The sequence below is a fragment of the Haemorhous mexicanus genome, chromosome 1 (assembly GCF_027477595.1).
Source record: "Haemorhous mexicanus isolate bHaeMex1 chromosome 1, bHaeMex1.pri, whole genome shotgun sequence".
In the NCBI taxonomy this organism is placed as follows: Eukaryota; Metazoa; Chordata; class Aves; order Passeriformes; family Fringillidae; genus Haemorhous; species Haemorhous mexicanus.
Window position 1 is genome coordinate 8,118,299 of NC_082341.1, and position 11,642 is coordinate 8,129,940.

The 11,642-nt window shown below is 45.9% G+C and overlaps 1 protein-coding gene across 2 annotated transcripts; it reads left to right on the forward strand.

The window, feature by feature from the left end:
• The first annotated feature begins 377 nt into the window (after positions 1-377).
• On the forward strand, positions 378-10,945 carry INSIG1 (insulin induced gene 1). 2 transcript variants are annotated; one of them, XM_059839587.1, is made up of 6 exons: positions 378-445; positions 848-1,260; positions 4,005-4,129; positions 5,245-5,411; positions 5,884-5,983; positions 8,688-10,945. In XM_059839587.1, exons 2-6 carry the CDS (start codon positions 864-866, stop codon positions 8,715-8,717), a joined length of 819 nt encoding a protein of 272 aa, XP_059695570.1. In that variant the 5' UTR covers positions 378-445; positions 848-863; the 3' UTR covers positions 8,718-10,945. The 2 variants fall into 2 exon arrangements, with proteins under 2 accessions (XP_059695570.1, XP_059695560.1); XM_059839577.1 differs by having other exon boundaries at positions 443-581.
• The last annotated feature ends 697 nt before the right edge of the window (positions 10,946-11,642 follow it).

Genomic DNA, 11,642 nt, shown 5'->3' on the forward strand with positions numbered 1-11,642 from the left:
ACAGTTGGACACGATGATCTTAAAGGTCTCTTAGAACCTTGACCTTTCTACAATTCCATGACAGCGTCACCACCGCCAGCATCTCCATCCCTTCACCGCCCTCCCCTTCCCGCCCGGGGGCGGCGCGCATCCCTGGCGCGCTCCCGCCGCCGGCCGCGTCCGCACGGCTCCGCACGGCCCGCACGGCCCCGTACGCTCCTTCCGCCGCCGCCGCCGCCGCGCTGCGGGCGGAGCGGCCGGCCCGGGAGGCGGGTGGTGTGTCCCGCACGTCATATCAGCCGCCCGCCCGCCATTGGCTGCGCCGCCTCACCCGACCGGGGCCGCGGCCGCCCGGGGCTGGCGCGGCGGCTCCCGCGCCCGGCGCTCGCCCCGCCCGGCGGGGAGGGGACGGGCGGGGCGGCGGCGCGGAGCGGAGCGGCGGGCCCGGCGCTGCCTGCGGCCGCGGGTAGGTTGGCGGCGGGTAACGTGACATCCGCGGCTCGGGGTTTATAAACCTTCCCCGGGGCGCGGGCTGGCGGCGCGCAGCCGGCAGGGAGGCGGCGGAGCGGCGCAGCTCCCCAGCTCCCCCAACCCATCCCGAGGTGAGCGGGCGGCGGGACCCGGGGACAGGCGGACGGGCTCGGGTAGGGAGCGAACCCCGTCCCCGCGGGGGTCCGTGTCCTGCCGTGGGGACGAGGCGGCGCAGCCCCGGGGTCGCTCGGCTGGGTCGGGTCCCGCCGCATCCCCCGGCGCCTCCGGAGCCCGGGCGGTGCTGGAGGATGCGGCGGTGTGTGTCAGCGCGGAGGGAGGCGCCAGCCTGACCCGTTGCTGGGGGCTTTACTAGCGTGTGCCCGTGCGTGTGTTTCAGGTCTCCGGAGAAGCCAATGCCCAGGTTGGAGAGCTGCGCCTGGAGCTGTTCCTGCGCTGCCAGAGGAAGGCACAGGAGCCAGCTGGGGGACACGGCGGCGGGGCTGGCCGCCAAGGTGGGCGAGATGCTGAGCTCCTCCGTGTCGAGCCCCCCGCTGGCGCTGGTGGGTCGTGGAGCTCGCAGCCCCAGCACCTCCAGCGCCAGCAGCACCGCCAGCAGCACCAGCAGCACCTTGAACTGGAGTCAGCACCTGGTGCAGAGGAGCGTGGTGCTCTTCGTCGTGGGTGCTTTCATGGCCCTGGTGCTGAACTTGCTGCAGATTCAGCGGAATGTGACTTTGTTCCCTGACGAAGTGATTTCTACTCTCTTCTCCTCCGCCTGGTGGGTGCCCCCGTGCTGCGGCACAGCAGCAGGTGAGTCGCTGACCTCCACGAGTGATTTTCGGTTTTTCCTAATTCTCTCGTGGAGGAGGAGAGGCGGTGGGGCTGAATGCGTGACCCGTGCGCGTGGGAACCCCCATTTCCATCCGACAGCGAGTGATGCGAGCTCGGGCTTTTGGGAGGGTGCGAGCCCGGCGTGTCCCAGGGCTGGTTTTGAGCCGGTGCGCTCTGAACGCGGGTGAAGCGGGGGAATGTCCCTCGGCTGGTAGTGGGGTCCGGGCTCGGGGTGACCGCGGCGTTCCCGCCGCTCCCCGGTGCCGCCCGCCGCGCGCGGCCGCGTGCCGGCCCCGCCCCCCGCCGCCCATTGGCTGCCGCGGAACTGGTGAGTGGCGGGCGGTGCTCGCCATTGGCTGCGGCCGCGACTGGCCACGGGCTGGGCCACAACAAGGAAGTCACGTGCGGCGGCGCGCGCGGCCCTGTCACCGGCCCGACCCTCGCAGCGCCCTGTCACCAGCCCAGGCCCTGTCACCGGCCCGACCCTCGCAGCGCCCTGTCACCAGCCCAGGCCCTGTCACCGGCCCGACCCTCACAGAGCCCTGTCACCAGCCCAGGCCCTGTCACCGGCCCGACCCTCACAGAGCCCTGTCACCAGCCCAGGCCCTGTCACCGGCCCGACCCTCACAGAGCCCTGTCACCAGCCCAGGCCCTGTCACCGGCCCGACCCTCACAGAGCCCTGTCACCAGCCCAGGCCCTGTCACCGGCTCGAGCCCCACCGAGCCCTGTCGCCCTCCCGGCCCTTGTCACCGGCCCGGCCCCCAGAGAACCCTGTCACCGGCCCGACCCTGAGCCCCACAGACCTCTGTCAGTGGCCTGATCCCCACCGAGCCCTGTCACCGGCCCTTCTACTGTAAATTCATTGCTAAGGCTTCGAATTTGTTCTCAAAGACAGGTGTACAAATGTGCTTGTGCTACCCCTACCAAAAAGTAGAAGTGAGATGCTTTATTACATATTATCCAGTGACTTAAAATAACATGATGGCGTTCTACAAGACCATATATAGGGCATGATAATGAGTTTAAAAAGTCACCGGCCTGGCCCCCACCGAGCCCTGTCACTGGCTTGGCCCCCACCCCTGTCACCGGGCTGTGACCCCTGTCACCAGCCTGGCCCGTGCCCCTTGCCCACTGCCCCTGCCAGCTGCCTCTTGCTGTCCCTTGCCCCTGTCGCTTGTCTGTCCCCTGTCACCTGCCTGTCCCCTGCCCGCTGCCCCCATCACCTGCTTGCTCTCAGCCCCTTGCCTGCTGCTCCTGTCACCTAACCATGCCCTGTCTCCTGTCCCTGTCACCTGCCTGGCCCCTGCCTGCTGTCCCTGCCTGTCACCTGCCTGTCCCTTGCCCGCTGCTGGGCACATACCACAAAGGCTCAGACCACGGTGTGGTTGTCACAGCAGCTGGCACATACTCTGTGGTTTATCATTCATAACCCCCCAGTTCATGTCTAGACAAAGTTTTGGTGAAGGGTTGGAGGATTAAAAAGGAGTTAAATTTTAGGAAATAAACCCACTGTAGTAGTTTATAATTTGCATTGAAAATACTTCAAACAACTCCTGCATATTTTGGTTTGATGCAGTTATGTGATGTCTGTATAACACAGTGAAGGGGGTATGAATGATGAACTATAAACTCAAATGAATAATGGACTGTGGATAATGGATGAACATTAAAGGATGGTTAAAGGATGAACATTAAAGGTTCATTAAAGGCTGGCCTGGGATATTCTCCAGTGGGAGTTCTCATTGTCCTGTCACAGTTGGATTAAACTTTGGAATTTAGCTGTTATCATAAGGCAAGAGTCCTGGTAGCTGGCATCAGAGCAATGAAGCTGTTTCAGAACATGTCTGTCTTGCAATAGTGTGTTCTCTAGCTTTCTTAACATAGCATTTATTACTCTTAGGATTTTAAGGGATTAAAAAAAAAAAGAGCAGAAGTTGCACTCAGTAAAAGCAGCATGTCTAACCCTGGAGTTGGTGACAACTCAGGGAGTTGCAGTCCCTAGAAGAATGAAACTCTGGTGTTCTTGCCAACAACTGAGCTAACACTGGCCTATGTTTTTCTTCTGCAACCAACTTTCAGACTGATAAAGGCTGAAAAATGCTTCATGGGGATAAAAACTTTGTCTGGTTAATTGTGTGAGTAGTTTTTTTTCCCTGGTATAAATAAACTGATGGCAGCTGCTTGTTTAAGTTCAGCTCTGCTTCTGTTTGGTATCAAAATTCGTCTGACATGGACAGGAGCACTGGGCTGACTTACAGCCCAGCAGAAGGAGAGAAAGTAGCTCTGCTAATAAACTTTTAAGTCCAGGCAAATATTTAATTCAGGGCCTGATTCACAGCTGATGAATCATGTTCATAAAGCTGTCAGCCCTGCACGTGAGCAATGAACACAGATTCCACTCCTGGCAAAGCTTTTATTGTGCTTTGCTTTTATTGGTACAAGCATTTGCTCAGGATGTCAAATGACAAATCTCTTTAAACAAAAGGAGCTTCAAGTCAGATACCTTAACAATGCAACATGTATTTAAAGGTTCAAAGAGCTGGGTTTTTACTTCTTTAAAGTAGAAAAGGCAGGTAATAATTGTGTTTTCTTCATCAGGCTTACAGCAGTGTGATCAGCACCTCGCTGCTTTCTCAAGCACTTTCATGCCAAGCTAATATTTAGTGCTACTGGAGTAATCCTTGCCTGGCAGCTGGTCCAAGTGGTGTTCCTTCTCTTGCAGCTGTGGTTGGCCTGCTGTACCCCTGCATCGACAGCCACCTCGGGGAGCCCCACAAGTTCAAGCGGGAGTGGGCCAGCGTCATGCGCTGCATCGCCGTGTTCGTGGGCATCAACCACGCCAGTGCTGTATCCTTCAGCTAGTGTTTGCTCCCTGGGCTTGCTCTGGGCTCAGCAATGGCTCTGCCACTGTCTGGGGTCTGGGGGAGGATGGCCAAGGTAAGGGAGGTGCTCCTGGCAGAGAAGGTCTGTGATGTAGGAATGTGCCCCCTGTTGACAGAGTGACCAAACTATCCTTTGTCTCCTAAAAAAAGGAAAAAAAGCCCTGAAGTTTCTCTCCTCAATTAGGTAAAAAAGACACATCATAGGACCTGAGGGACTTCACCTCAAAGATAGCTAATTGGACAGGAGCCAAAAAGTCCCACCTGGGCAGTTCACTAGAAAAAGAAGAGCACAAAGGAACTAATCACTTTTGTGGGGTGTTTTACCAAGAGCAAGAACCTCTTGCACCTGGCTTAGAAAGAGTTTTGTTATTTTGCCTTTTATTCAAACTTTTCTGTTTCCAACACGACCACAGAAGCCATCCTGCTGATTTTATGCCTTCTAAGGTAGCTGAGCTATTTTGGGTGTGATATAAATCTCCAAGAGCTTATAAGACCTAGCTCAAAGAGCCCATATATCACTGTGAGACCTGCTGTAGGCTGCAGTGGCTACTGTAAGATGTGTAACACAGCTCACTTAAAGTGTCATATATGGGAGGGGGGAGGGATTGACATCATGGTATCTCTCATCTAACTGCAAGCATCACAGTGGAAGCTGTGTTGTTTTAATCTATATCTTGTCTACATCTAAAAGCTAACGCAACTAACTAGTGATGTGATAGTGAGAAGCACAAAATAAAAGTGTTCTTTATGTTAAAAATATGGTGACTTGAGCAGAAAACCTGGGTAACCCAGCTCGCTAAGGTTACTTGAGACAAAAATCCGTCAAAGTTAAATGCTTCAAAATGTAGCCTATTCTCTGGATGCTCAGTGTTACAAAATTGATGTTGACTTTGCAGTCATGCTGCAGTCAGAGCTAACAGGAGCTATGATTGCTTGGCAGGTCTGAAAACCAAATCATAAATGTGTTGTATTTAAGGACAGAGAATTGTGCTCACTTTCAGTTTGAGTTCTCCTTTGTTCAGTTTCAGCAACAGGATGTCTACAGACTTAAAAAGAACTGTCCTTAACATCTTTTTCCAGAAACTAGACTTTGCAAACAACATCCAGCTGTCCCTGACTCTGGCAGCCTTATCACTGGGGCTTTGGTGGACATTTGATCGTTCAAGAAGTGGTCTCGGACTTGGAATAACAATAGCCTTTGTAGCAACACTGATAACCCAGTTTCTTGTATATAATGGTGTTTATCAGTAAGTTAGCTTCTAAAATACTATTTCAATTCTCTTGTCTTAACCAAAAGCATGGGTGCACATGAACTGGAATTTAGTTGTTAATATATTTGGCACATTCTTATAAGAAGATGTTTTGTTTGTCTAAAGTAGTGGTCCAGTTGTTCCAAATGCCCAGACTGAGAACTGTGGGTGGAAGGTGGGGAGCATTGGGATTGGGATGAGTGTTGAAATGGTAGCACCTCAGAAAACTGAACTTCTACTGGCTCTCAGCAGAGTGCTTTTCTAAACTTTACTGGCTAGGACATGGGGGTTTAGAAACTTAAGAAGTTTACAGATTTCATTTGGTCTCCCAGTTTCCATCTCCTTTGTTGCTACTTTTTTTTCTTATTTGTTTAAGCCCAGGAAGAGAATTCTGTAAGATCTGGTTAAGAGCATGTAAGATGATGAAAGTTACTTGTCTCTTTCTAACTTATTCCCTTTTCTTTACTAGGTATACATCCCCAGATTTCCTTTACATTCGTTCTTGGCTTCCATGTATATTTTTCTCAGGAGGTGTGACTGTAGGAAACATAGGACGCCAGCTGGCTATGGTAATTACTGCATAATTAGTAGTTTCCTTAACAATCCAAATGCCTTCCATTGTTGTTAGTCCAAGAATAAACTATGCCTTGAAGGGTATGACTCACAGACTGTCAGAGTTAAATAGATGTATTCCTAAGAGCTGAACTGTAAGCAGACAACCTGTGTTGCCAGTAGAGTGGGTATTGTCTTAGTAAGTGTTTGAATATCTTTTGTATTTAACTTTTTCCAGCCTAAATAAGACTGGAATCAGTACATTGCTCCTGTTCCATCAGTATTTATAATTAACATTTAGGGTAGCTGGAGAACTGAGACACTGCTGGGCTTTCTCTAATTATTCATGCACAAAAGTATATATAGGGAAATGTCCCTATATAGCATCAAATTCTACTGCTCCAAAATCAAATATTCTCTTGCTGGTTACTTCAGACATGATTCAAGTATCACTCCATATATGGAATAATATAAATTTATGTCTTGTTTGCCAGGTTCTTAAGGAATTATTTCCTTGTGGCACACTGAAGAATAAACCTGGCTGTGTGTTTGCACATCAGCCTAAGGCTTGGTTGTGAAAGGTGTTCTGACACTGATGGATAATGATAATTAATATTGTATTGATTTAACTTCTGTCTTCCTTGCTATGTAAGTCCTGTATCCTGGAAAACATCCTTCACGTTAACTTTCCTGAGGCTGCTGTGGTTTAAGTGTCTTCAACTTTTACTGAAGGAAGGGCATTTGAGGCTTTTAAAACACAAGTTCAGTACTCCCCTTTCAAATCTCACTGATGCATACAATCAGCATTTGGGTTTATTTAGGACTACATGTATGGGGAGAAGAGGAAGCATAATTTCTCTTTTTAAATGTGCCACTCACATCAAGTGAAAACCATACATTAACTGAATTCTGTTGAAGCTTTGGTGTGGCAGCAGTCTCAAAATAAAATTATAGTTAGTTTTATGCTACAGTTCTGTATTTCACACAGTGCTTCCAGTTGCTCTGATGCTCCTGTTAGAAAGCAAAGGAAGGCAGCCTTCAACTAGAAAGAGCTAAAATTATTTTAGACACACAGAACTTTTTTTTCTTTGTTATTGTTTCACCTGGCATCTCACTTGAGTGTAGTTAAAATCAGCCTGGATCCTGCCTGCAGCTTTCCTGTCAATCTTGTCATCTTACTTATAAAGAAAGGGTAAAGTTGGCAATGCACAGCTTTTTATTCTGGTTTTTTTAGAGGTGTCTTTTCACATGCTTTACATTGCCATTACTTAGCCAAGAAAAGCTTGGGGAAGTGCCTCATTTTCATAGGAACACTTCTGCAAGTCATTGTGAAGCATTGTATGCTGGAAATCCCAAGAAGTAGAGCCTGTAATTCAGTCAACCACATCTTTTTAATGTAGAGGTAATTCAGAAGTACCAGTCTGTTTTGTCAGCCCTCGTGGTTGTGGCAGGAAGATCTGTAACACAGTTCACTATGCAGCATTTTTTTAACCCATACTTGAATTAAACACTTATTTCTCTGGGTATATTGTGCTGCAGCCCCTGAGCTGTTTGATGCATGTGACAGATATTTCCAGAGTAGAAGGTGGCACCTGTGAAATGAGTGGAGTACAGTTGCTTTGCTTCTTCCTCAGCCCCTGTCTAGATTTTCCAGTTAGAAATGACAAGTGAAATGAAAAGTGTCCCTGAGACATCTCCTCCCATGCTGATAAATGTTAGCTGGGAGATCCTTGCTGCTTTCTCTGGATTTCAAGGGAGCTCCCATGTACTCCCAAAGTGCAGTGTGACCTTTCAGCAGACTTGCTGTTAGCAGAGACTTTGGGGTTTTGTTTGGCTTGTTGGGATTTTTTTGCCACCAGCTTGAGGATGAAGTCCAGTGTTTTCTTTTAGTAGGTTTTATAGCAAAAGAAGAAGTGAAGGTGCTACTGCTGCCATCAGTTCTTTCTGTTCATTCTGACACCTAGAGTTGCTCAGTCAGTGCACATCAGCTGGGTTAAGTGGGTGGCTGTAACCATCTTTCATAGCATCTGACACATTAGGGTGGTATTCAGAACTTGGGCCTCACAAATATCTATTGTGTACCAGTGCTAGAGGCTGGAGAACTGAGAATGCATTCAGTACTTGAAAATATATTTGCATTTTGACCTTAGAAAGAGAACAAGTTACAAGCTTTGTTTCAAAGAAAAATGGGTTAAATATCTTATAGTGACACATTACTGCATTCCATACTAGAAAAGGGACTTAGGAAGAAATGAGTAAGTCTCTAATACCAGGCTTTGCCTGGAAAATAAAGTAGCTCGTGGTTAAAGGCAGTTTGAAAAAGGGCTGTTAAAACTGAATTAATGTCCATTAAGTGAAGCATTGAGTACCTTCTGCTAAGAAATAAACTGAGATAGAGAGGAAAGATAACGAAGTCTTATAAAAAGCAATGCAATTGGCAGATGGATTTTTCAGATGCACTGATTGAGGCAACGAACACCCCTAGTGATTTTTTTGTTTGTTTGTTAGTTTTTTGGTTTTGTTTTATTTTTGTTGTTGTTGTTCTTTTTTGGTTTTTTTGTCCACAGTTAGGGAGCTCATTAAGCTTTTAAAAGAAGCCATGCTCTCTAGGTCATTGTCAGCCAACCTGGAGTTACTTCACTATTTAATAATTGAAAATACTGCATAATATAGTCATTTATCATTAGAACCTAACATGTGTTTGATGTTTTTTATCCATAGGGTATTCCAGAGAAACCACACAATGACTAAGCCTTTGAAGCAGAATACCGGGTGCCAGTGTGAAAGCAACTTTATGAAGATGTGTTCCTTTTTAAAACTGAAGATTATTTAGAAGGAATAATCTCTTTATGGGCTCACTGCACAAATGACTTGTGGGGAAAAAAAAATTATCCACTCTTAGAATAGCCAAGTGAAATTAACTGCTTATCTTGAAATCTTACCCCAATTTACCACATCAGCATTTACATATGGCTGTTCTCTGGAAGAGTTTAACACCAAGTGCATACAACTGTTCAGGCTAAGTGGCAGTTTTCCAAGTATTAGATTCCACTGTAAGTTATTGAATCAGCTGCCATGTTTTAAAGCCTTGAAACTGAAATTTAATTACAAGCTCTTGTATCAGTGCCCAAAGGAAGTAGATCGATGGTGCTTAACAATGATGAAGTATGGTTTAATAGGAATAGTATTTATCCAAATCTTTAAAAAATAGGGTTATTTAAAAATAAGAGTGATCGAAACAGATTAAAGGCATTGCACTAATGCTTTTAGGAGTCTTATGAAGGAATCATGCCCTTACTTGTAATGCTGCATTAAGTTTCTGTCTTTGACAGTGGAGAGGGTTTGAGGGATGAGAGGTTGGAAGCCTTGGTTTGGAATTTCTAAATTACTTCAGTATGAGAAGTGAGCACAGGAGACAATCTTGTTCAAACGTGAACCTTTGTCAAGAGATTCCAACTGGAAATTTCATTACTCCTGAGGCTTGCAGTTAGATTTGCAAGAATCGAGCTCTGGCCACAATTCAGTAAGAAATCTCAGTGTGTGTGACTACGCCTGCTTAATATTAGACCTCTGCTTCAGTGTCTCACCAAAGGACATCTTCAGTATCTCAAATGTCTGATGTCACTGAAAAACCATGCATTCCATGTCACTGCTTGGCCATCAAGCACATGCCCCCAGGTTCTTTGATTTGTCATTTCCTCCTAGAGCTGTCCTTTGAATCCGTGTTTAGACTGAAATGATTAGAAACAGAATTGGGCCTCAAATGTGATTTAAACTGTATGTGAAGAACAGCAAACAGCTTGTTTTCTCAGTTCAGTTTCTGAAAGAGATCACTACTTGTTTTTACACAACCCTATAGAACTTGCAATCTGTGATTGCCTTCTTAAAAACAAAAAGTGCTTATGTCACTACATTAAACATTAGGTGTTTCTTAATACATAGTTCTGGTGAGCACAACGTATTCATTTGATAGCTTAGACCACAGGAGACCTAAATAGCAAGTATTAGGTCTTAAAAGTTGAAGTGCAATGTACAGTAAGTCTGAGCCTCAAGTTCTCTTCAATATCGATCATTTCTTATGAGAGATTAAAGAGAAAAGGGTTCTGAGTTCATTTCAATGCTGCATGGAGTCAAATGGAGCAATAATTTATTTAACTAGTAAAGCTAGTTTTGTTGTATCTTACATTGAACCCAAATTTTTAGAAATACTCCAATTTTGTGGTTATGGTGTACTTGTAAACTTTTATGGATTTGCCTTTTTGTATTATGCTTTTTTTTTTTTGTTGTTGTGTTCTTTTCCAATCTTACATGGCTTCAGTTAGAGTTAGAGGCTTCAGTTAAAGGTTGAACCATCAAAACAGAAGTTGAGGCCAGATCTCTGTTCTGGCTGTTTTCACTCTTCTAAGGGAATGCTAGCAACAAAAGTTTAGCACAAAGTCTATACTACAGAGCAGACCCCAATTCTAACCTTGCTTTGGTGTAAATCAAGAGTAATTTCATCAATATAAGATTCTTCCTCAAATGTTCAAAACCTAAATAATCAAATTTTACAGAACTGCTTGAAGAGATTGGGACAGGTTCAGCTCAGCTGTTTAAGGAGCTGCTGCCTTGCTGGAGATACAGCTTTGTAACCATCTTTGAAACCCACTTCAAAATGTTATGAAACCAGATGTAAGTAAAGCTGGCACTGATCTCTATGGATATTTGATAAAGTATCTCAGATTTATTTGTAAACACTGAAACTAAATCTGTACCTGTTAGAAATAATACAGCCAAAAACATAAGTCAAAAGTTCATTTTTTGCCAATACTTCTGAATATCTTAACCAAAGTGATTTAAGTTTGGAAGAGGTGGGGAGGGGACTGAAGAAAATTTGCACTATTCTGAATTTGAACACTTAAATTCTCATTCTTACTGGTAAGTTTTCAGCGGTGTGTTTGGTTTTACACTTTTTTTACTATTAAAGTTTTAAGATCAAACCATGTTTGCCTTGGATTCTCTGTGCTGGCATTATGCAGGAATCTTTCTTGAAAAGGACAGTTGTTATGGTTGCATAACAAATATTCAGTCATGCATATGCAGTGGTTAAAAAGAAAAAGAAATCCTAAAATGAATTTGGCAAGATCAGCTTCAGCAGGGGTTGTACAGTTGAAGAAAAACAGCCTTGCTATTGTAGCAGGAAAGCAGAATAAGTGTGTCGTGGTTTTGTGCCTTAAAGTACAGAATCTTCCTGCCATTGTCTCCCAAAATGCTGAAATTCATAATCTGAAACAAAATATGGAGGGGGCAGGGTAAGCATGCAAATTCCTGCTGTGGTTTGGTTGTGTGCAGCAGTGATTACTAAAGTCTGAAGCATCTTGAAGAGTGCAAGCTAAGAATGAGCTGCTAAGGTTAAGCAGCTCTAATAGCAGCTTGCAAATTTAGACCAAAAAATCTTTAATTTTACTGCACTTAAGTGTCTGTTTCAGACTTCTAGAAGTTGCTGCATTATCAGTGGAAACAGTAGAATGACTTTTTGGTCAATTTTCAGTTGGCTTAGCTGAAAAAAGCTTCATTAGGAATTTCTTAAATATTTTAGCTTAAGTAGCTTGTGTTTAACTTCAGTGTAGCAGCTGAGGAGGTAAGCGTTAACAGCTCCAATCTGATGGCCCACGTTCTCCAGGTACATTGATTTCC